The sequence below is a fragment of the Rutilus rutilus genome, assembly GCF_951802725.1.
Source record: "Rutilus rutilus genome assembly, chromosome: 3".
Classification (NCBI taxonomy): domain Eukaryota; kingdom Metazoa; phylum Chordata; class Actinopteri; order Cypriniformes; family Leuciscidae; genus Rutilus; species Rutilus rutilus.
The window spans coordinates 1316922-1341766 of record NC_140211.1 but is presented as its reverse complement, the minus strand read 5'-3'; the positions used below and the strand labels follow the sequence as shown (position 1 = coordinate 1341766).

At 36.1% G+C, this 24845-nt stretch overlaps 1 protein-coding gene across 2 annotated transcripts; it reads right to left on the bottom strand.

The window, feature by feature from the left end:
• Positions 1 to 13379: 13379 nt before the first annotated feature.
• Positions 13380 to 22641, bottom strand: LOC311288275 (uncharacterized protein). 2 transcript variants are annotated; one of them, XM_084405601.1, is made up of 10 exons: positions 22557 to 22641; positions 19752 to 19816; positions 18498 to 18613; positions 17410 to 18290; positions 16944 to 17008; positions 16399 to 16580; positions 16166 to 16278; positions 16016 to 16080; positions 15741 to 15919; positions 13380 to 14596 (listed from the first exon to the last, which is right to left on the bottom strand). In XM_084405601.1, the coding sequence occupies exons 3-10, from the start codon at positions 18589 to 18591 to the stop codon at positions 14505 to 14507; spliced, it is 1671 nt and encodes a 556-aa protein (XP_084261727.1). In that variant the 5' UTR covers positions 18592 to 18613; positions 19752 to 19816; positions 22557 to 22641; the 3' UTR covers positions 13380 to 14504. The 2 variants fall into 2 exon arrangements, with proteins under 2 accessions (XP_084261727.1, XP_084261728.1); XM_084405602.1 differs by lacking the exons at positions 19752 to 19816; positions 22557 to 22641 and having other exon boundaries at positions 18498 to 19392.
• Positions 22642 to 24845: the final 2204 nt, after the last annotated feature.

The window sequence follows — 24845 nt, the reverse complement described above, 5'->3', positions numbered from 1 at the left end:
TGATCTGCAAGATCTACGGTAGGGTTATCCAACAAAGATGTTGAAAATTCTTCCATTGTTGTCATTTTCGTCATGTCATCATTGGTTGATTCATCTGTAAAAAATAAAATAAAATAAATTCCAGTAAAATTTGAGTAGTTGACGCAATTGTGTGTGATGAAGTGAACCTACTTGTTAAACCGGTTATATATTCAGCAGTGCTACTTGTAATGGATTCCATGGTTATGTCTGTGGGTAATTCATCAATTGTGTTGGTCGTAGAATCATTTGTAATGTGAACAATTGATTCTGTTGGGAAGTCATCCGTTGAGTCTGTGGCTTCTGTAACATCAGTTGTTTGCTCAGCTCTGACAACGGTATGTGCTATTTAAAAAAATACCAAATGTAAGATAAAGTGCATATATTACATGAACAGAAGTGAATGAGTAAAAACAGTGGGATGAACAATATGACACACAATATTAATGTGAAAAGACATGAACTTAGGCCTACCTGTTAACAAAAGAATTGTCGTCATCAATGCTGTTCTCCACATCTTGATAGCTGTCAGAATTGATCACATTTAAACACAACATATGAGAGATAAATTAAGGTAGATGTCATGTAACTTTTTTTTTTGCCCTATAAATGTATTGCCCAGAATTTCTCAATTCTCTCTTGGAATCTCCCATCTGAAACACCTGGTTCAGGTCATGGAGCCCTTGTCTACTGAGCTGATGAGTTGAATGAGGTGTGTTAGATCAGTGAAATATCCTTTCAAAAGTGCAGTGCTTCGGGAAACTCTATGAAACGTTCTGAGAACCATTATCATCCCATTTTCCCATACTGCAGTTTTATCTTAGTGTGACCTAGATACTTGATACTTCATACTTGAGTTCAACAGGACCCCGCAAACTCTGAAATTTCATGCCACTGGGTTGGTGTTTCTGAATAATAATTAAAAAAAATATATATATTATTAAAGATAAAATGTTTTGCTCAATTTGCACTTTGAATTTGTGCGTCTAGTTCTGCTTGCTTTGAGAGTAGAATTTGTACCTGTCTGGTCGAGTCAAGTGTCAGTTTCACACACATGCCGACTGGGTTTCAACTTAAGGCAAGACACTACAGGTAAAATCATTAATTTTGAGATTCTTTTTGTTTTTGTTGTTGTTGAGCTATTTATTGTGCTTCCATAACAGGTCTTCTTTCAGACTAGGAAGAAAACATCTGAAATACACATTTAAGTGTTTATTTGCTTCTTTGGATCTTAATTACAATGCATATCTTTAAAGGCTAAGGAAAAGGTTTTCTCTCCCCTTCAGCAGCACTTACATACACTAAACTTTAAAATGTTATTCCTTTCTATATTCTGAAGGTTTTTACTGAGGGATTTGTTCATATACCAATCATATTTTACATAACATTTTAATCCTAAAAACATGGTGTGTTTTTTTTATTTATTTTTTTTTTTTTTTACCTAGAGTATTTTCTGATTTACGGAGAATAAAAAGAGATATCCAAAACCCCTTCTGTAAAAACCTTTAACTGCAACATGTCAGCACAATCAAACAAGAGTTTTAAACCTGACTTTATCCAATGGTCAGATTTATGTTCTGGAAATTTATGCAAATTCATTAATATTTAATTAGACAATTCCTCATGCACATATTTAAACAACATTTTTGGAAACTTGTAATAATTTAACAGCACTGGTTTGTGACTAGATATTGGTGTTGGTTTAAGAATTTGTTTGTATGGCAGATTTTTGTTTTTATTTTTTATTTTTAACTCCACTAAGCTAGTGACTGACATTTACGTTGAATATACTATGCACATTTTGAAATGTATTTTATTTTTTAAATGTACTTATCTTCTGGGAAAATGTTCTTATTTCAGTAAAATGTTCTTTAGGTATAGTCCTAAAAAGGCTAAAAGTGCCATCAGTAGTAAAGGTAAGAAAGAAATTTGCTCAGAACTCACCCAATTCGTCGATCAGTTCAACGAATGATCCTTAAACACAGGTCAGGCTGTAAGTCCCATGGCAAAGGTAAGTGCACACATGCCTTACTCAAATTCAGCTTTATTACCTCTGTTATGAGTCATGTGCTGTGTCATTATCACAAGGAAAAGCTAATTTGCATAAGGAGGAAGACCATTATTCAGTGACAAGTGGAATTCTTAAACAACATTCCAAAGTTTTAGTTAGAAGGTTTAGTTTTAGATGCTTTGTTACATTCCATCTTAAACAAACTGGTCTGAGATTTGTTCAATGCATACCTTGTTGCTGACACACTGGGACGGATACATCTTTGAAAAGCTGAGAGGAGATGGAAGAGGAATATTTTTTTACAGACCAAAATTGCTATTCTAACTTTTTGTCTCTTAACTAGTTGCTTTCACTTGAACGTCTGTTTAAGTGTTTTATTTTTAGGTAAATTTCACACCCTCGCAACTTTTCAGGTCACCTTTAAAGGCATTAACATGAATTTTACAAACAATGCTGATGTTGTTGCCTGTATTATTATAATATATTAGTTTGTTCCTTGGCCTCTGTCCATCATGGCCTCCTAATCATCCCCATATACTGATGAGCGTTCTGGCGCAGTATGGCTGCCGTCACATCATCCAGGTGGAGCTGAACATCGGTGGTGATGAGATGAGATTCCCCTTCTATGTAAAGCGCTTTGAGTACCCAGTGTTTTTACTAGTTATATGCCACCATAGGCTGCCATTCAAATTCAATTGTTGATATCAAGAATTGATTTCTTACTAGTTGAAATTCCAGTTTCATACATTACATTCTTACAAGTAAAAATAATTGTTTATATAAATAATTACTTTGTTAATAGTGCAAATGTGTGTTCTTGATAGCAACAGTTGAGTTGCTACTAGTACAAATCTTCATTTTTGATATCAATAATTCGATTGTCACTAGTGACTATGGTAATTTTCGATATTACGAATGTGATTGTTACTAGTAAAAAAGCCATTTTAGATTTCTGAAATTAGACATGAAATTCAGAAATGCCAATTGTAACATTTTGAAATATACAGTTATAGATATATCAAGAATTACAATTTCAACTAAAGAAAATTGAGTGCTTGATGTCAAGAATTTATATTTTTACTAGTAACTAAGTACTTATTGCTAACGCTTTACAATAAGGTTAATTAGTTAATATTAGTTAATGTATATTAACTAACATGAACTAATAATTCATTTGTTACAGTATTTATACATGTTTGTTAATGTTAGTTAATAAAAATACAGCTGTTCATTCTTGGTTCATGTTAACTAAGGTAGTTAACTAATGTTAACTAATGAACGTGTTACTGATCTCAAAAATGATGATTTTTACTGGTAAAAATTGTATTTCTGATAAGTGAAAATGGAATTTGAACCAGTAAGAAATCAATTCTTGATATCAACAATTAACTTTGAAGGGCAGCCTATGGTGACATTTAACTCATAGAAATAAAAAATTATAGTTAGTTTATACTATTTGAAATGTAATTCCTGATATCAAAAATATCCATTGTTACTTGTAGAAATCCAATTCTTGATATCAATTATCAACATTTTAACTAGTAAAAATGTAATTGTTGATTTCAAGAATTCATATCCTGGGAATGAATTCAAGTCGAAACAGCTCGCCATAGAGTTTGTTGTGTTGAGAATGACATGAAATTCTGGTTGTTTCAGTCATTTTGTTTATGATGCCCAGTTTTTCTCTGTAACCATTTACAAAGTCGTAAAGTGTAAGATGGCGCGGGTTTTAAAATATGTTTAGATTGTACCAAGCTTAGATCACATGACACATGTTGATAAAATCGGCATTCCCACTGACAGAACACCAATGACCAAATGCACCAAAATCACACTACCAGCTTTTCAATTCAATTCACATTTATTTGTTTAGCGCTTTTCACAATACACATCGTTTCAAAGCAGCTTTACAGAAAATGCACATTACAATTTAGAGTGTTCTGTTATCAGAGGTAAATGTCAAAGTTATGTATTTCAAAAAATGTACATAAACAAAATCACAGTTAGCAAAAAAAAATATTGATTTAAACAATGTAATAATTTAATTCACTACTTGAATTCTTGGTAACACTTTATAATAACTACACACTATTAATCATTAGTTAAGCATTAGAAAACAGTTAATTCATCATTTATACAGCATTAATAGACATTAATAAGCAATTTATAAATACAGCTATAAATGCTTTATACTTGATTTAAAAGCATATCTATAATGTGTTTAATAATTGTATTTTCATACTTTATTAATGATCAATTTATCATTTCTAAATGAAGTATTGCATTATTTACACACCAGTTATTTAACAGTTGTCAGTGGTTCATAAGATCACTTAGAAATTGTAAGTAAATGATTAATAAACTATTTAAATGTACATTCATATATCTTATTATTCAGACATATGGTAATAGTTACTTAGTGTGTTAATAAATGCTTTAGTAACATGTATTTCTACTGTAATTCAGGGTTAATTCAGGTAGTAATAAAACATTTAGTAGTTGTTAGTTAACTATTTTTGTGAGCTAATCTAAAGTGAGGACTAGTTATGCCTTGTAAAGCATTTACAAGGGAGATTTAAAGGCTGTTAATATTTATATGTTCTGTATCACTGTGTTGTGTTTGTTTCCTTTTTCTGTTTAGAAGATCAATGAGTCTTTAAATATCCTTTATACATGCTTTACAAGGCATAACTAGTCCTCACTTTAGATGAGCTCACAAACATAGTTCACTGACCACTACTAAATGCTTTATAACTACCTGAATTTACTACATTTACTTACAATTTCTAAGGGATCTTATGAATCAGCTGGCAACTCCTAAATAACTGGTTTGTAAATAATGCTATACTTCATTTAGAAATGATAAATTGATCATTAATAAAGTATGACAATACAATTATTAAACACATTATAGATACGCTTTTAAATCAAGAATAAAGCATTTATAGCTGTATTTATATACTGCTTATTAATGTTTATTAATGCTTTATAAATGATGAATTAACTGTTTACTAATGCTTAATTAATTATTAATAGTGTGCAGTTATTATAAAGTGTTACCGAATTCTTATGTAATATTAATTGAGAGACAAATGCATTTATTTAATGGTATCACGCACCATCTCTCAATTAATATAAGTCTTTTGTATTTTAAGACTTTGAGCAATTTGCTTTCCATCACTTAAGTATATTTTTATTGTGTACTGAATGTGTACTGTTTGGGCTCAAATTAGTGATGTCTGAATTACTGTATGTGCATTGCTGTGCTGTTGTTTTTTGGCTCCTCTACTGCTGACACCCAGCAGATGGCGCTATTTAATTGTTTGTGGGATATATATATATATATATAAAAATAAAAAAAATGGCCAAATAGAAATCCTGAAATAACTCTGACTTTCAACAAAGCCGCTCCTCACTCCAATCAAGCCATGTGTGAGAGAAATGTTTTGATGTAGACTGAACATGTCAGCCTTACTTGTAGTTGCTGTTACTGGTACTGTATTTGAGGACTCGTTGTTTAATGTTGAACTGGCGGATATTCCTGAATTATAGTGACTTGTTTCTCTGGCATTGTATAAATGAGATTAAGCCTAGATGAAGTGAGCTCTTTATTAGGCCACTGATATGAAAGTTGTCATATTTGTTAATAATTTGTTATTTCTGTTGAAGTAAATGATCAGGAAAGTTCTGGGATCACCTTTAAGCTGGGATAAAGTATTTTCAGTGTTATGTTGAATCAAAAATAAAATATTTTAACATTAAAAAATGAAAAGCAAACCTACAGTAGTGGCCAAAAGTGTTGTCTGGAAGGGATATTTGTTTTTAATGAAACCATGGTATGGTTTGTTCCATACAAACCATCACAATATGGGGAACGTATTTTATTATATATATATATATATATATATATATATATATATATATATATATATATATATATATATATATAAATAAATAAACATGTTTTGTTTTGTTATATATATATATATATATATATATATATATATATATATATATATATATATATATATATATGATGTCTGCAACACACAGTTGGGACAGAGGCAGAATAAAAGTGAAAAAATGATAGAATATCCAAGTTATACTGCTTTAAAACAGTTCATAATATGCAGGTGAATTGTAAATAAGTGAGGCAATCATTATTGAGAATAAAAGCATCTCAGTCTTTGCAAGCAAAGAAGTGTCTTGGCTCATTACTTTGTGCCAAATATTGTGAGAGAATCATCAAACAATTCAAAAATCACATTTCTCAATGCAAGATTGCAAAGAATTGAAGTCTTTCACCGTCCCGCACACATACAGTGGGGAGAACAAGTATTTGATACACTGCAGATTTTGCAGGTTTTCCCACTTACAAAGCATGTAGAAGTCTGTAATTTTTATCATAGGTACTCTTCAACTTTTAGTGACGGAATCTAAAACAAAAATCCAGAAAATCACATTGTATGATTTTTAAGTAATTAATTTGCATTTTATTGCATGACATAAGTATTTGATACATCAGAAAAGCAGAACTTAATATTTGGTACAGAAACCTTTGTTTGCAATTACAGAGATCATACGTTTCCTGTAGTTCTTGACCAGGGGCCCGTTCTTCGTACGTCGCTAACTCAGTTAGCTGGATTTGATTGTTGGTGATTTGGCATGATCTTGGATTGTTTGGTTCTTCGAAGCTCATCCTGGACTTGCTGTCATAGCAACAGGTGCGCAAGCTTAAACCTGCTCGGGAGCAGCTTATTTCATGTTAACAGGATTAGATCCCGGCTTTATAAGCCGAGCTGAAGTCCAGCGCAGCGCGATAGTGCACTTTCTGAGATATATTTTTTTTCTCGTGACTCGTGAGAATGTCGTTTACATTATTAATTTGTTGGAAATGCACATTTATTTTCGACTTGTCGGAGTCGGGCTTTAACTACAGCACAAACTGTTTGCATTGCCCTAAGATTATTTGCGAGTGGCTCTTTCCTTTAGTTTACACTATTGAAGATGCGGAGAACTTGATGGAAAGTGCTGTCTGTCATGTCATTCGGACTTTACCTGGCGCTTTTAGGTTTAAAAAACAGTTTTAGGTTTTTCTGTGGCATTTCCTGTGGCATTTCCTGTTGTTTAATCTGTGGCAGATTAATCAAATAAATAAAAAAAGGCAGTTGACTAAAATCTTCCATATCACAAATGTGAAAGCAAAATGGCCAGGATCTGTGCACGACTTAAGAATTTTCAGAGATTCACATTTATGCACATTATTTGAAAGTGGTAAGGAAAGTTCCACAATTAAATATCAAGCTCACTGTATTACATACACTTATGCTGATCCTAACAGAACTGCATTTTTTCATAGGTGATTATGACATGTTCCTGCAGACAGGTGTTTTATGACCCCATTCCCTGACCCAAACCAGTTACAATGCAGCTCTAGCCAGGACAAGGGCACACAATGAAATTAACTTTGGCTAACTAAAGGGAAGATTTCAGTGTCTGAAAAGTCTGAGGGTTGCACACCTGACAGGGCCTGTGACATTGTTGCATGTGCCATATTACACAACATTGCCAAAAAAAACAAAAAAAAAAACCTTTTCATTAAATGTTTAATCTCAAAAAATAAACTGTCTGCACAATTGAATCCTTTAAGCAAATTTAAATCACCAAGTTTTCAGTCAAAAGACCATCCTCAGGGCATACAAACAATGAATGTAGCAATGTTTAATAAAAGACAAATATGCTTAGTTCCTTGAGTTTTATTTCAATTGTTCTTTGTAAAGAAAAGCCAGTGGTCAAGTGCCTGCAACAAGTGATATTAGACACATGCCTAATGCAACAAATAAAAAGGAAAAGTTGGCTATACACTGCCCACCTGTAGGCCTGTGTCTCCTCTGTCTGTGCAGACTCTTCTGTAGGCCTTTCTGTAGATGTGGAATCCTGCAACTTATATTGCAGCCATAAAGCATACAAGTATAAATTAAGTAAAGTTATTTATGCACTTGCAGGTAGGCTAGTTCCTCCATATGACAGTTATCTGAGAGGGTTTATTCACGGTCCAGTGCAATGGAAACAAATGGACATTACAAAGTCTTATACTTTCTTTCCTTTGGAAAGTTAGAAAATGTCCACTTACTGCACATATTTCAGCCACCACTTTCTTGGGAACAGATACAAGTGTTGGTGTATTGTGTAAAAGTGCACAAAAGAGGAAAACACAATGTCATTGCAATGAACTACACTCGGGAAAAATGTGATCAATAAGTTTATCAGTTTTCACTTTCACAAGTCAAAGCAATTCTTCATTACTCAAGATTTAACAGTTGAAATGACTATACAGCCTTAATTTAATGCAGCAAAAATATTTTACAGTGTAGGCTACTAAGATCTTTTCTTTCTTTTTTTTGGTTGCTTTTATAAACAGATAACCATTTATTTAACAGCACCTTTTATAAAAGAGACTATAATATAACTAAAAATTAACATTATGTAGAATATTTTTGTACTTCACTTTTATTTGTTCCCATGTTCTAGTCAAGTGTGGTGACTCTGACATTACAATGAACAAAGTAATTATGCAATTATTAAAATACAAAAATATAGGCTAATAAGTGATAAAAACATCTAACATGGCCACTTCTAACGGATTTAAATTGTCTGCTACTCTTTGCCAGCCCTCTCTCCTGGCTTTTGCAGACTTTGAGGTGTTCCCTGGCGTTTTGATTAAACATTAAAATTCCGAATAAACTTCAACTATTAGTTCTTGCTCTGCTGAGGAGAAAAACTGAGCGCGCTCTTTGGCCACGCTGAGCAGCCAATAGCAGCGTTGCTGATCAATGTTTCTACTGTCGATACATATCCCCTTTTAAACCAGCGCATGAACGCGCAGTTATCTCAGATAACTTAATCCAGCTATACTAATCATAAACAACAGGTGTGTTAGAAGAACCCAATTAGCCGGATCATGATTAGCACGATGATATCATCTTGGATGTCTCATTTGATCTCGGATGTTTTAAGCAACGTACGAAGAACGGGCCCCAGGTTTGCACACACTGCAGCAGGGATTCTGGCCCACTCCTCCATACAGACCTTCTCCAGATCCTTCAGGTTTCGGGGCTATCGCTGGGCAATACGGACTTTCAGCTCCCTCCAAAGATTTTCTATTGGGTTCAGGTCTGGAGACTGGCTAGGCCACTCCAGGACCTTGAGATGCTTCTTACGGAGCCACTCCTTAGTTGCCCTGGCTGTGTGTTTCGGGTCGTTGTCATGCTGGAAGACCCAGCTACGACCCATCTTCAATGCTCTTACTGAGGGAAGGAGGTTGTTGGTCAAGATCTCGCGATACATGGCCCCATCCATCCTCCCCTCAATACGGTGCAGTCGTCCTGTCCCCTTTGCAGAAAAGTATCCCCAAAGAATGATGTTTCCACCTCCATGCTTCACGGTTGGGATGGTGTTCTTGGGGTTGTACTCATCCTTCTTCTTCCTCCAAACACAGCGAGTGGAGTTTAGACCAAAAAGCTGTATTTCTGTCTCATCAGACCACATGACCTTCTCCCATTCAAACTTCAGATGGGCCTGGACATGCGCTGGCTTGAGCACGGGGACCTTGCGCGTGCTGCAGGATTTTAATCCATGACGGCGTAGTGTGTTACTAATGGTTTTCTCTGAGACTGTGGTCCCAGCTCTCTTCAGGTCATTGACCAGGGGCCTCATTTATAAAGCTTGCGTACGAACAAAACGGGGCTGAAAACATGCGTACGCCAGTTCCTGCGCAAAAGGTGGGATTTATACAGAAAAACTTGCGCACCTGCACGCAAACTCTGACCCATGCGTACGAACGTTTTGGAGATGGAGCAGTTTGGCGACACCGATGGTGAGCTGGAGTTAAATGTATTTTTGGTCACTTTTATACAGAAAATCTAAAGAAAATTAAACATATACAGAAAGATTATACAAATACAATTTCAATCACCAAGCCTGTCACTTGAAGCAAATATCCATTCCTTCTTAAATGTCCGCGGCAGCGAGCGGGTTGAGCCGTTTAGTGAAACTGACGCAAATAACAGTTTAAATAAATAAAATACTTCTGATATAAACATTTATATTAAATATGCCATTCAAATTAATGGAGTTAAACACTTAAACATGAAATCATTACTGAAGTTACAACATTTTTTTAAATTCAATCATTAGAAATATTTGTTGTGGATGCGATTGTTTTTGAACACTTTTCCTGTGGCGTGCTTTAATGTTTTAACCACAGAGATAATTGCTTATCATGATAATACCAGATTGTCTGAGAAAATAGTTTCGTGCAAATAATGCCCAAGGCCTATCTGTTTCCATTAAAAATATAAAACAAACTAAAAATACAATTCGGCAAGTGGAAAAGATTGAGAAAAACTTTCTCTGAAATGTATTTTACACTATTTGATTTATGTAGGCTATTCAAAAACAAGGCAAGGATAGACAACTACTTGATTTGTATTAATGTAATGTTTCTTGTACCGTTTATATCATTTGCATATGATTATTCATCCACGTGATAACGTTTAAGTTATCACGTGGATGAATAATCATATGCAAATGATATGTAGATGAGGATCTGCATAGTAAAACTAGGCGTTGTAAGCTCCATATATGGTTATTTCGGGTGGAGACGCATGTACGCACAATCTTCCGCTGACTGGGATTTATAAAGTGAATTCTGCGCAGGTTCTGGCGTACGCACGGTTTTATAAGTCTGAATATTTTTTTGCGTACGCCATTTTTGGCTTTCAGGCGCACGTACACTTTTAGTAAGGTTCCTACGCACAGTTTTATAAATGAGGCCCCAGGTCCTGCCGTGTAGTTCTGGGCTGATCTCTCACCTTCCTCATGATCATTGATGCCCCACGAGGTGAGATCTTGCACGGTGCCCCAGACCGAGGGAGATTGACCGTCATCTTGAACTTCTTCCATTTTCTAATAATTGCGCCAACAGTTGTTGCCTTCTCACCAAGCTGCTTGCCTATTGTCCTGTAGCCCATCCCAGCCTTGTGTAGGTCTACAATTTTATCCCTGATATCCTTACACGGCTCTCTGGTCTTGGCCATTGTGGAGAGGTTGGAGTCTGTTTGATTGAGTGTGTGGACAGGTGTCTTTTATACAGGTAACGAGTTCAAACAGGTGCAGTTAATACAAGTAATGAGTGGAGAACAGGAGGGCTTCTTAAAGAAAAACTAACAGGTCTGTGAGAGCCGGAATTCTTACTGCATACCTGCAAACTTGTCGCTTTTCGGCGACAATCGCCGTTTTCTTGGTCAGTTGGATCATTTACGTGAATCGCGTAGAACCGAAGAGTTTTTGTTTGGGGGGGGGGGGGGGGAGGGTATTTTGAAATTTGAAAAAATACATTTGAAATTTCATTATTTCAAATGTAGGCGCGTTGCGCGTGGTGAGCGCGCTCATCCGCCGGCGCGACCACAACATTGTCCAACATCAAATGGCAAACGTAATGCAAGCGGAACGAAACTGCTCGTTATTGTGTGGTTGACGGACCGTTTATCAGTTTGGACCAAAGCAGCGCGAGCCGAACTTGATAAAGCGACACTGTTACTACACAGCGCTAATAAGAGATCCAGTAAAGAAAGCATTTGAATTCGCCACAGAAGTAATAACATCGCTGCGAGATCTAGTGAGAAGCATTCACATTACTCCGTTATTAATGGATCAAACAGCGCTGACGTGGAAACCAGGAACAAACATTGTGGCATGAATGAACTATCCAGTGTAGATCAGCAACATTCACCATGGATTTACTGTAGTAACACTAACTTCAACCATGGAAGTTTGGCAGGAATAGTAGGCTATAATGCCTTCAAGTAACATTATGTCGGTTTTATTTTGACATTATGAATACAATTGCTGCCCTCAAATGTTAATCATTCTGAACTAAAATAAACCTTTGTTTATAACTACTACAATATTTTTTCCAAGGAGCTGTTTTGTTTTATATGCTCCTAAAAAGAGTCAATTATTGCTCCAGAATTGCTCGAAGTAAAAAAAAATATCATACTTTATGATGTTAGTTTTAATAAAAAAAAGAATAAAAAAATTTAAATCAAGGAAATTTCTCTGGCATTTCTTTCTTTTTGCTGTATCAAAAATGTACCAAACTGAACCGTGACACAAGTGTATCGTATCGAACTGAACCGTGAATTTTGTGAACCTTTACACAACAGCTGATGCGAGAGTAAGTGTAACATAAAGCAATTTGGCAACTGTGTTAATCTCTTGTTGCATGGGATGCGCCGCATACCTGGACCGCATATGCGCCGCATATTCTATCGATATGTTTGCACTTATTTTAAATAATAAAAAAAACATAATTTTCTTTTGCCCCCATTAAAAAACAACAAAACCAATTTAGATAGAACAGCTATTGTTACAAAGTAAAAACATTTAAGCCTTTTTATTAAATGAACAAATCGGAAGTGGTGGCGAAGTGCGTTATCTGAGAAAGCTTATCTGACGACTCTATCGCGGTAATCTATGGCGGTGATACATGACAAGAAGAAAAGGGGACGTAATATTGGACGTTCGGCGAGTTCTTTGGGAAAGTATGCTTGAATTTGAAATATTCGATATTCATGATATTTACAAATTTTCCATCGTTATTAAAATAATGAAATATTATCGCTAATATTCGCTATATCGCCCAGCCCTACCTTTGACCCCTCAGAAGACATTGCATGAGAAACCGCCCTGCGACAGGTGCAAAAGCAAACGTCTGTCACGGTATACGGCCTCAGTGCAAACAGCATGGGTGACTTGCATTTGTGTGATGATATCGCTGATGTGGAGACGTGTGTGTGGATCATATACTGCAACATTAGTAACTTCAGTTCAGAAATGATAAAACTGTGATTACAAGGAAAGGTGATGCGAGACAGTGGGAAACATGCCAACGTTGCAGCCATCAAAATCAAAAATACAATAAAGCTGGTGAGTGAAAACATTGGAAATCTTTTCTCTGTACTTTTGACAGGTAAATAAAGGTTCAAGAGACAAACATTTCATTGCGTTATCACATTTCTTTCTTTCTTTCTTTCTTTCTTTCTTTCTTTCTTTCTTTCTTTCTTTCTTTCTTTCTTTCTTTCTTTCTTTCTTTCTTTCTTTCTTTCTTTTGTTTTGTGGAACAATAAAAGGTGTGTTTGGACATTCATCCCCATGACTTTCATTGTATGTAAGGTAAAAGCAAAATATCTTTTGTGTGTGTGTGTGTGTGTGTGTGTGTATGTGTGGAAATTCGATCGCTGAGAGAAAGGAAGAAGAGAGAAGAAATAATAATACAATGACTAAAACTGAGAATAATCTTTTTTTTATTATTATCATTGTTTATCGCCATTATAATACATGTCACCAGAGTTTATTTAACAAGTGATAAATATAACTACGTAGCCTACATAATAACTGTTATTACCACATCCAGTGTGAACAATACAGTAATACAATTCACAGAAAAGACCTTTGAGTTTAGCATTAAATTAACATCAGAAATATATATATTTTTTTCTAGAATAAATAATTTAGAAAATACTGGTATTATACAGATCATTTTGCATAAAATGTGTCAGATGAGGAGTTTAGTTTTGTACAGGTTTATGTGTTATGTAATGTTATCAGACTTCTTATCCGTGCGTTTTCCCAACAGACATTTCTGAGGTCATATCCTGCAAATACTTATCATTCTTCCAAGTGGTTTTACAGGTTTCATAATCTTTGAAATACGTTTCAGATTCTTCAAAATCAGCCAGCATAAAAGAGACCCAGTTTTTCCACAACGCGGCTTGTGTTCGGTTTCAGTGGAGCGATCATGTAGCTTTTAAAAGAGATGCGAGTATGTGTGTACATGAGATAAAGGTTTGGCTGTGAAACCTTATGAAGATATAAATCATTTTTAAGTGAACCTTTTCCATCTGTCAGGACATGAAAAATACATGGTAGTTATGTTTCTGTTCTCCTTCAATTTTAATATGTAGAGTGATTTAATCTATATGGAGTAGTTCTGATCATTTTGATAAAACTGGGAATCAAATGAAATAGTCCATGGAACATTTTGACTGATCACTTGCCATTTTAAAAACTAATCGCAGGTATTTGTGGAACTTGTGTTAGCATACACCCTTTACAACTTTTTATATTTTACAAACGAGTGTCGTGAATTTAAGTATTTATCAAATAAAAACTACTGTACATAAGTGCACAATGCTAGGTTCTGACTTAAATATATGAAAACACAGGAATATCCAGATCCATATCTGATATCTGAAGTCTAGTGTGAAGTTTTCAGAACAGAATTATGTAAAAATAGTATGTTCATTACTACTCGTTAAGTAGCATCAGTAGCTCTATGTAAGAGTCCTTCACTTGAGCCGATGTTGAAGGCAACGTTCAGACCCGTCTGAATCAGTCGGTCATTAAGTCATGTTCAATCAAACCACGAAACCAGAAGCGACACCGCGACCAGGAGTAACGCGGTCAACACACTGATCTTGCTGCTGACTTCTGCTGATGAAAATGCTGCGTTGAAAAGAGAACAGACAGACGTTATCATTCAGTGAACATTAGGAGTTTTGCCTAAAGCTCATCTAGTACAGTAGACGGAGTACAGTTGCAACACTTCAAGTTTGAAGCGTTAATATCCATGCGCACATTCTCTCTCTGCGTGAAAACTTTCAAGCTTACAGTCCGCATTCCTTCACAGATATACAGTCCTTTTCTTCTGCTCATTTTTATTGGGAATACAATAGTGGCCAAAGGTGTTGTACGGGGGATATCTGTTTTTAATGGCCCTACAAGTTGGATTAAGCCATCAAAATATGAGGAAAATGTTTTATTTTTTTCAATATGAGGAAAGAACAAAATGCAAAAACTTGGCGACGGTATTTATCTGTGTTATTTGGAGAAAAAAAAAAGGCAAACTACAGCTAAAGGTTTTATTTTGCTATACGAAAAAAGAAAGAGCTGACCGGAACAAGCATACATTGACCACAACATAATCAGTTATTAATATTTTGTTGGTTCTCTCATAATTTCTTTGTATGGCAGCCTGGACGAAAATCATGTCCACACAATTTGTCATATTTCATTGTGTTATTATCACAAATAAAACCATCGACTCCAAGCACAACTACGCAATATGACTACAAAATCTTATGCACATTTAATATTTGAACAAAGGGTGAAGATGTGACCTCACTGAAATCACTTTTGGACACTCCTGTCTGATAATAAAAACAAACTGTGCCTATTATTGATGATTAATACATTTTCTTCTTCGAAACAGAGCCTGAAATTTAGAGAATTTGCTATTAATAAACACATAAAAGCACACTTGGATGCTAGATTGTGCTATGGTGCAGTTTGAGTTAAGTTTTTTTTTTTTTTTAAGTTGAAATTTATTTAAGTTAAATTTTCGAAATTAAGCAATTGGTTTAATCTTCTCACCTGTGCATAATTTACTCATTCAACCTGTTTGTTATAGTGAATAACTTTCCCGCATTATTAGCACAGAACTGTTAAATTGAGTTAAATTATGTGTAATATCTGCACCAATAACGAAATAATAATATGTTACAACTGTACACTATCCTACATTGATATGAGTGCAGTTATCAAAGTATAAATGCTCATCTGAGCAAAAAGATTAAAGTGCATCGCTTACCTGTGCCATTTATCACAATTTCATATGTGAAGATCTGGAAGGGTAACGAGTTGTTTCTGGCTGCTCGAACAATAGTGTTCACTATCTGGGTGCTGTTGGGGAGAGCGGTGTTCGCTGCAAATGAAAGATCCATGGAGTTTCGGATCGAGGGTACACTCCTTGTTTTTACACTGGCATCACTAGAGAGAGTTTCAAATCAAAATTCATTAATTAAAACTATGCAGTATTACGTTCAATCAAAAGCTATGTTCAAGAACACGCCAGCATATGCATACCTGAAGCTGTTTACGGTTATGATGCTGAATGATGCAGGGTAATCAGCAAAGAAAAACGGTTCAAGCTGCAAAACAAGAGCGTTGTTTAGACTAAATTGGCACAAGCATGTTTGCCGAAATAACCAAAAAAAGTAGACGCGTCACACCTACCCCTGTTTTCATCATTGTTGCCCTGTTCTTAAATTCACGTGAAGTTGTATTTGAAAGAGCAGCCACAAAGATCCCATTAGTCAGGATTGTCAGTGGAATTATCTGCAGTGATTCTACAAAAACGATTTGAAAAGGTATCACATATTGCACAGAATTTTCTAAGCAAGTCAACATGGTACATTTCATAGCAATCGGGCATATCAGATAACTGAACATCAACTGTGATGACTTACTGATGACACTAATAGTGTTGGCATCAACGGTGAGGTTGAAGCCGGAGTTTGGATTCGTGGCTGCTTCTTTCAGAGTCTCCACAATGGAAGTGCTGCTGGGAATGGGTTCGGTTGACTTTTCACTAAACACTATCTCAACCTCTGCCTGGACATTTTGCTCTGCTCGGGTTTTGGTAACAGCTCTGAAATGAAAAACAAGAGATTATAACTGCTTCCAGATGTACTGTGCAACTAACCATAAATGCAACTAACCACACAACCATAAATGCTTAGGAAAGCAAAATAAACTAAATTAAATATTCAAAAAGGAGATGAAATCATCTCATGGTTTGAGCTGTGTTGACTGTAATTAGTATGGTAATCATGATAAATTACAATGAAAGTACAAAATTTGTTTTTATTAGTTACATTATTTAATTGCTTTAATATATCAGCCAAAAAAAAAAAAAAAAGAGCTGATACCAATATGGTGGCCGATATATCGTGCATCCCCAGCAAATTTAATAAAGAAATAATTTAAGTAATGAAGCAAACTTTTAACTTACACGAAACGAATCACGATACACCTGATGAAAAGTTCCCCATACTTATTTTTATAGACGATATCAAACTGTAAAAACAGAAAGTCAGTTTTAGGAATGTTTCAAAATATTCTATGAAAATAAAACAATTACAGTTTCTTTTAAGTTTACCACATAATTGAACAAGAGTGTTAATAAAGATTTATATTTGAAACCAAGTTCAGATTTTCCTTTAGAATTGTACTATTATTAAAAAAAGAAAAAATAATTATTTAAGCATTTAAAATCATGAAACATTTTTAAATACTTTTATTATATATATATATATATATATATATATATATATATATATATATATATATATATATATATATATATATATATATATATATATATATATATATATGTGTATTGTTCTGCAGTTCCATCGACCATACAGAAGATAAGCAGTTTTGAAGAATGGATGAATGTTCTGCAGTTTGAAACTTACCTCACTCTCTACTATTGTGGCTAGGTTCTTAAATGCTGGACTTTGTGGGTCTTCAAGTTGTGGAACAAATGTCACAATAATGACAATCTGTATGGCTACTGATGGCGGAGGACGTGGTGGTAGTGTGGTTGTTGTTGTTGTGGTGGTGGTGGTGGGCGTTGTTGTTGTTGTTGTTTGTGTGGTGGTTGGTTTGGTTGTAGTTGTAGTAGGACGGGTTGTAGTTGTAGTAGGACGGGTTGTAGTTGTAGCAGGACGGGTTGTAGTTGTATTTGTAGTAGGAGGGGTTGTGGTTGTAGTTGTAGTAGGACTGGTTGTAGTTGTAGTAGGACGGGTTGTAGTTGTAGTAGGACGGCTTGTAGTTGTATTTGTAGTCGGACGGGTTGTAGTTGTAGTAGGACGGGTTGTAGTTGTAGTAGGACGGGTTGTAGTTGTAGTAGGACGGGTTGTAGTTGTATTTGTAGTAGGAGGGGTTGTGGTTGTAGTTGTAGTTGTAGTAGGACTGGTTGTAGTTGTAGTTGTAGTAGGACTTGTTGTAGTTGTAGTAGGACTGGTTGTGGTTGTAGTTGTAGTAGGAAGGGTTGTAGTTGTATTTGTAGTAGGACTGGTTGTAGTTGTAGTAGGACTGGTTGTAGTTGTATTTGTAGTAGGAGGGGTTGTAGTTGTAGTAGGACTGGTTGTAGTTGTAGTAAGATGGGTTGTGGTTGTAGTAGGACTGGTTGTAGTTGTATTTGTAGTAGGACTGGTTGTTATTGTAGTAGGACTGGTTGTGGTTGTATTTGTAGTAGGAGGGGTTGTAGTTGTAGTAGGACTGGTTGTAGTTGTAGTAGGATGGGTTGTGGTTGTAGTAGGACTGGTTGTAGTGGCTTTGGTAGGACTTATTACTGTTGTGTGTTTGGATAATTTGTAGAATAAAGTTAAATAAAATATCAGTTGAGAAAACTATTAATCTTCAGCAAAATCCATAAAAAAATATTGTATAAACAACAACTACACACAACTATAGTTTAATAACAATAAAGAGTAACACAGAAAGCATTCCAAACCGTTTTGAATGACATTGCATTGATGATATTGCTTGATTGACTTACCATCAACACTGGTGATGTTAAGAGTGGTGTTGCCATTTAAAATGGCATTGGTTATATTCGTTTCACTGGGTACGGTTGTAAATGTTACATTCATATCAGTGATGATTGATCCAGCACTACAGAAGGGACGGGGGAGAGAAAGAGTCATTGTCTTTTTTTTCTTTCTTTTTTTTAAATGTAAGACTCAGTGCACAAACTCTCATAGGCATTTGGTGAAGTGTTCATGCAGCTATTACTGTCATCTTGTGGTTTTATACAAATATGTCAGATGCTGTTATTAACAAAATATAGATGATTCAAAAAACATTTGACAGTTACTGATATATTTTGCCCTAGTGTACCAGTAGCATTTTAGATTTACTAATTCCTTTTGCAATTTTTGGAATATTCTTGACATGTTTAGTTTTATAAATAAGGAGCCCAACAACCGATGGTACAGCCCACACTGAGATCTCATCTCACCATCATTGAATCCGTCTGGGATTACATGAAAAAACACAAGCAATTGAGACTAAAGCCATCCATAGAACTGTGAAAGCCTCTCCAAGATGCTGGAACAAGCTGCCAGCAAACTACTACACTGTTTAAGAGTTAATGTCTATTAAGCAAATCAAGTCAGTGTTTGGTGTGACCACACTTTGCCTTCAAAACAACTCTTTCCTAGGAGTTTTTTAAGGTTGGTTGTTCCAAGCATCTTGGAGAAGTTGCCATAGTTCATCTATGAATTTATGGTGTTTAGCCTCAGTTGTTTCTGTGTCTTCCATGTAATTCTCAATAATGGTGGGATCAGAGCTCTGTGTGGTGCACATCTTCTGTTATAAAACTCCTTGTTCATACAAAAATATCACTGAATTATTACAGCATTTGTAATAGAAATGTTTGGAAATCTAAAATTGTTATTTGTAACTTATCCACTAAAGCATGAAGCATATATATATATATACAGAGAGAGAAAGAGAGAGAGAGAGAAAGAGAGAGAGAGGGGGGTCTAGACCAGTGGTTCTCATCTCCAGTCCTCGGGACCCACTGCTCTGCACATTTTGTATGTCTCCCTTATTTAACACACCTGAATCAGATCATCAGCTCATTAGGAGAGACTCCATGAACTGAACTGAGTGTGTCAGATAAGAGAGACGTACAAAATGTGCAGAGCAGCGGGTCCTGAGGACGAGTTGAGAACCACTGGTTTAGACTGTATACATTTTTTTTTCCAAAATTGAAATGTATTCTTATTATAAGGAAAGAAATACCCACCGGAACGAAATAACTTTCAATTCAACGAAGGAGCTACCGAATTCCCTTTGAAAGATTGGCTTAATCTGTGTAAAACAGATTCACAATGTCAGGTTCAATATTTAGTTACAAATTTTAACCACAGTTAAAAACCTACAACATGAAAGACATTTGGTGGTCATTCATTCTTTTTTACATTATCTGCCGTTATTATTTACAAATTTAAGTGCATATTAACATTTACTGTAATAGTCTACTCTTTAGTTCTTGTTCAACGGTGTGCCTTAAAGTGCACCTGTTATTCTATTTTAAGGTCTATTTTAGGTTAAAAAAAACACACATTATTTTCACATAATATACATTGCACATCACCTCATTTCTCAAAGAGTCTGAAAACGGTTTGTTTGAAAATTCAGTCTTTCTAAACCCCTCCTTTCTGTAAGCCTACCCTGCACTGATTGGTCAGATGGCCCAGTCTGCTGTGATTGGTCTACCGCTTACAGTGGGTGTTGGAAAAAAAACGCCTATTAGCATATCTGAATTCCAGCTCCTCCTCATCAAAGTGGATTTGCTTTGTCAGCAGAAAACAGCGTCTTCTCGCCATGAACAACACGAACCAAACTCTTCCAGTCTCAGACAAACTACAGTGTTTGAGGGCGGGGCTAAGCGACGCTGTTCAGCCAATCAAGTCCACAGGCTGGCATTATGCAAATTGATTACAAACCTACGCGGGTTCAGCAGGAAGTGAGACTGAATTACTGACGACTCGTTTTAGGCAGTTCAGAATCAAGTCTTTCGTTTAGACGAAAACTTTTATCTGCACTTTGAACTTTGCAGAGCTTTTACCTTCACAAACAGCTCTATTACACACTGCATGTAAGGCAATAATCGGTTACACTTTATTTTAAGGTGTCATTGTTACAGTGTAATTATATATTTAAGTACTGAGTAATATTAAGCAACTACATGTACTTACTATAGGGTTAGGGTAGGATTAGGATTTGGTTGAGGGTTAGTTGCATGTAATTATGCTGTTATTACTATGGTAAATACATGTAACATATGTAACAAGGACACTGTAAAATAAAGTGTTACCTAATACTCTAAAAAGCATAATAGGGACACTTTAAATTTGTTTGTACATCATCTGGAACAAGTATTTAAAGGGGTGGTTGAGTATGATTTCACTTTTCTAACTTTAGTTAGTGTGTGTTGCTGTTTGAGCATAAACAACATCTGCAAAGTTACAACGCTCAAAGTTTAAAGCAAAGGGAGATATTTGCTTTTAAATAAATAGTTTTTTAAGGACTACAACAAACGGCTGGTAGGGACTACACGACATTCCTCCAGGGTTAGTGACATCACCAACCCTAAAATTTACATAAACTCCGCCCCCTGAACACGCAGTCAATGTTGAGAAGAGGAAGAGTTGTTGTAGTCGAGCACATTTGTGAGTCAGCTCAAACTGTAGCATCCGTCTTTTCACATGCAATAGAAAGTCACAATGTGTGCATCTCACAACAGTTCCTATACGAGCGATTTATAGATTATCATGACAGAATATGCTAATTGAAGATAGTTAACTCCACATCAGCAACATAAATTCATCCACTAACCATTCAGAGACGTCCTGTTGCATTCTATGTGTTGTCACTTCTTTTTGAGTCTCTCCATCTTTGTCTGACTCCGTTTAAACATAAAAGGCAGAGCAGTTTCTGTCATTTTAGTGTGTGTCTGCGTGAGGTAATCGGAGCTGCTAACACACAGGAGCTCTTGAAGCTCCGCCCTCTGCACCGGGAGCAGCAGCTCATTTGCATTTAAAGGGCCAGACACAAAAACAGTGCATTTTTGCTAACCCTCAAAAAGTGACAACTTTAACATGCTATATAAAAATATCTGGGCGACATTTTGAGCTAAAATTTCACACACACACACACACACACACACACACACACACACACACACACACACACACACACACACACACACACACACACACACACACACACACACACACACACACTCTGGGGACATCAGAGATTTATTTTACATGTTGTGAAAAGGGCATTATACCACCGCTTTAAATGCTGGGAGGGAGTATTTGCATGTATTCTCACCTATTTTTTCTGGTGTTCTTGCTTATTATTTCTGTTGTTATTTATTCACTTATCTTTTTCAGCTCATAACTTTTAAACCATTTGGTGTAGGAATTTAGTTTTTTCCCCTCTGTGTCCTTGTTCAAAAGACCACCCGAGTGACCAGTGAGGGGTTTTTAATTGTCAATGTCTTTATCATTTAAGTCTTCCACAATGAATTTAACTTAGGATGGACTGCTTAAATTCTTAGCCATGGCTGCGTTTCCCAAAAGCATTTTAAGCCTACGTTGATCGTAGAACAAGGATTTATTAAAAGACTACTTACTACCTTCATCTTTGTGTTTACGTGCGTTTACCAAACTCAGACCCTTTTTTTTTTTTTTTTTTTTTGCTGATCCATAAAATGATTCCATCTGTGACTCAAAAGCCGCAATATGATTCGAACTTTGAGTTATATGATCCGTTGCATCACTATTAAGTGGTGAAAGTAAAATCTGGACTAGAAGTTATTTAAAAAACAGCTAATTGATATCTACACCTGGACGCAAATAAAATACAACACTATCTGCACTTAAATAACGTACATTACATATGTTGGGTGCAAATAGTTTACACTAATATTCATATTAGGATTCAAAATAAAATGCTCAATACATTAAAATGCAAGAATGTTACTATTTAGTTTGCAGTGAAAATCACATGTGCCTTAAACATTGACCACACAACTTACCTCTTTTATGATTTTGTTTTCTCTGTTTTTAAATGCTTCTGATAATGAATTTGACAGGTCAGGTACAAAATCTTCATTGCTGGAAAACCTAACTAGAACTGTAGAGGTTAAAGGAGTTGTGACCGTTGCTTCAGTTGTAGAAGTAAGTTGTGTTGTCGTTGCGGTTAGAGGGGAAGAAGTCGTAGCTGCAGTGTCTGTAGTTGTAGTGTCCGTTGATGTTGGAGTTGTCTGAGCTGTTGTGGTTTCAGTAGTTGTAGCGTCAGTTGATGTTTGAGTTGTCTGAGCTGTTGTAGTTTCAGTAGTTGTAGCGTCAGTTGATGTTGGAGTTGTCTGAGCTGTTGTGGTTTCAGTAGTTGTAGTGCCCGCTGATGTTTGAGTTGTCTGATCTGTTGTAGTTTCAGTAGTTGTAGCGTCAGTTGATGTTTGAGTTGTCTGAGCTGTTGTAGTTTCAGTAGTTGTAGCGTCAGTTGATGTTTGAGTTGTCTGAGCTGTTGTGGTTTCAGTAGTTGTAGTGCCCGCTGATGTTTGAGTTGTCTGAGCTGTTGTAGTTTCAGTAGTTGTAGCGTCAGTTGATGTTGGAGTTGTCTGATCTGTTGTAGTTTCAGTAGTTGTAGCGTCAGTTGATGTTTGAGTTGTCTGAGCTGTTGTAGTTTCAGTAGTTGTAGCGTCAGTTGATGTTTGAGTTGTCTGAGCTGTTGTAGTTTCAGTAGTTGTAGCGTCAGTTGATGTTTGAGTTGTCTGAGCTGTTGTAGTTTCAGTAGTTGTAGCGTCAGTTGATGTTTGAGTTGTCTGAGCTGTTGTAGTTTCAGTAGTTGTAGCGTCAGTTGATGTTTGAGTTGTCTGAGCTGTTGTAGTTTCAGTAGTTGTAGTGCCCGCTGATGTTTGAGTTGTGTGAGCTGTTGTGGTTTCAGTAGTTGTAGCGTCAGTTGATGTTGGAGTTGTCTGATCTGTTGTAGTTTCAGTAGTTGTAGCGTCAGTTGATGTTGGAGTTGTCTGAGCTGTCGTAGTTTCAGTAGTTGTAGCGTCAGTTGATGTTTGAGTTGTCTGAGCTGTTGTAGTTTCAGTAGTTGTAGCGTCAGTTGATGTTTGAGTTGTCTGAGCTGTTGTAGTTTCAGCAGTTGTAGCGTCAGTTGATGTTGGAGTTGTCTGAGCTGTCGTAGTTTCAGTAGTTGTAACGTCAGTTGATGTTGGAGTTGTCTGAGCTGTCGTAGTTTCAGTAGTTGTAGCGTCAGTTGATGTTGGAGTTGTCTGAGCTGTTGTGGTTTCAGTAGTTGTAGCGTCAGTTGATGTTGGAGTTGTCTGATCTGTTGTAGTTTCAGTAGTTGTAGCATCAGTTGATGTTTGAGTTGTCTGAGCTGTTGTAGTTTCAGTAGTTGTAGTGCCCGCTGATGTTTGAGTTGTCTGAGCTGTTGTAGTTTCAGTAGTTGTAGCGTCAGTTGATGTTGGAGTTGTCTGATCTGTTGTAGTTTCAGTAGTTGTAGCGTCAGTTGATGTTTGAGTTGTCTGAGCTGTTGTAGTTTCAGTAGTTGTAGCGTCAGTTGATGTTTGAGTTGTCTGAGCTGTTGTGGTTTCAGTAGTTGTAGCATCAGTTGATGTTGGAGTTGTCTGATCTGTTGTAGTTTCAGTAGTTGTAGCGTCAGTTGATGTTTGAGTTGTCTGAGCTGTTGTAGTTTCAGTAGTTGTAGTGCCCGCTGATGTTTGAGTTGTGTGAGCTGTTGTGGTTTCAGTAGTTGTAGCGTCAGTTGATGTTGGAGTTGTCTGATCTGTTGTAGTTCCAGTAGTTGTAGCGTCAGTTGATGTTGGAGTTGTCTGAGCTGTCGTAGTTTCAGTAGTTGTAGCGTCAGTTGATGTTTGAGTTGTCTGAGCTGTTGTAGTTTCAGTAGTTGTAGCGTCAGTTGATGTTGGAGTTGTCTGATCTGTTGTAGTTTCAGTAGTTGTAGCGTCAGTTGATGTTTGAGTTGTCTGAGCTGTTGTGGTTTCAGTAGTTGTAGTGCCCGCTGATGTTTGAGTTGTCTGAGCTGTTGTAGTTTCAGTAGTTGTAGCGTCAGTTGATGTTGGAGTTGTCTGATCTGTTGTAGTTTCAGTAGTTGTAGCGTCAGTTGATGTTTGAGTTGTCTGAGCTGTTGTAGTTTCAGTAGTTGTAGCGTCAGTTGATGTTTGAGTTGTCTGAGCTGTTGTGGTTTCAGTAGTTGTAGCATCAGTTGATGTTGGAGTTGTCTGATCTGTTGTAGTTTCAGTAGTTGTAGCATCAGTTGATGTTTGAGTTGTCTGAGCTGTTGTAGTTTCAGT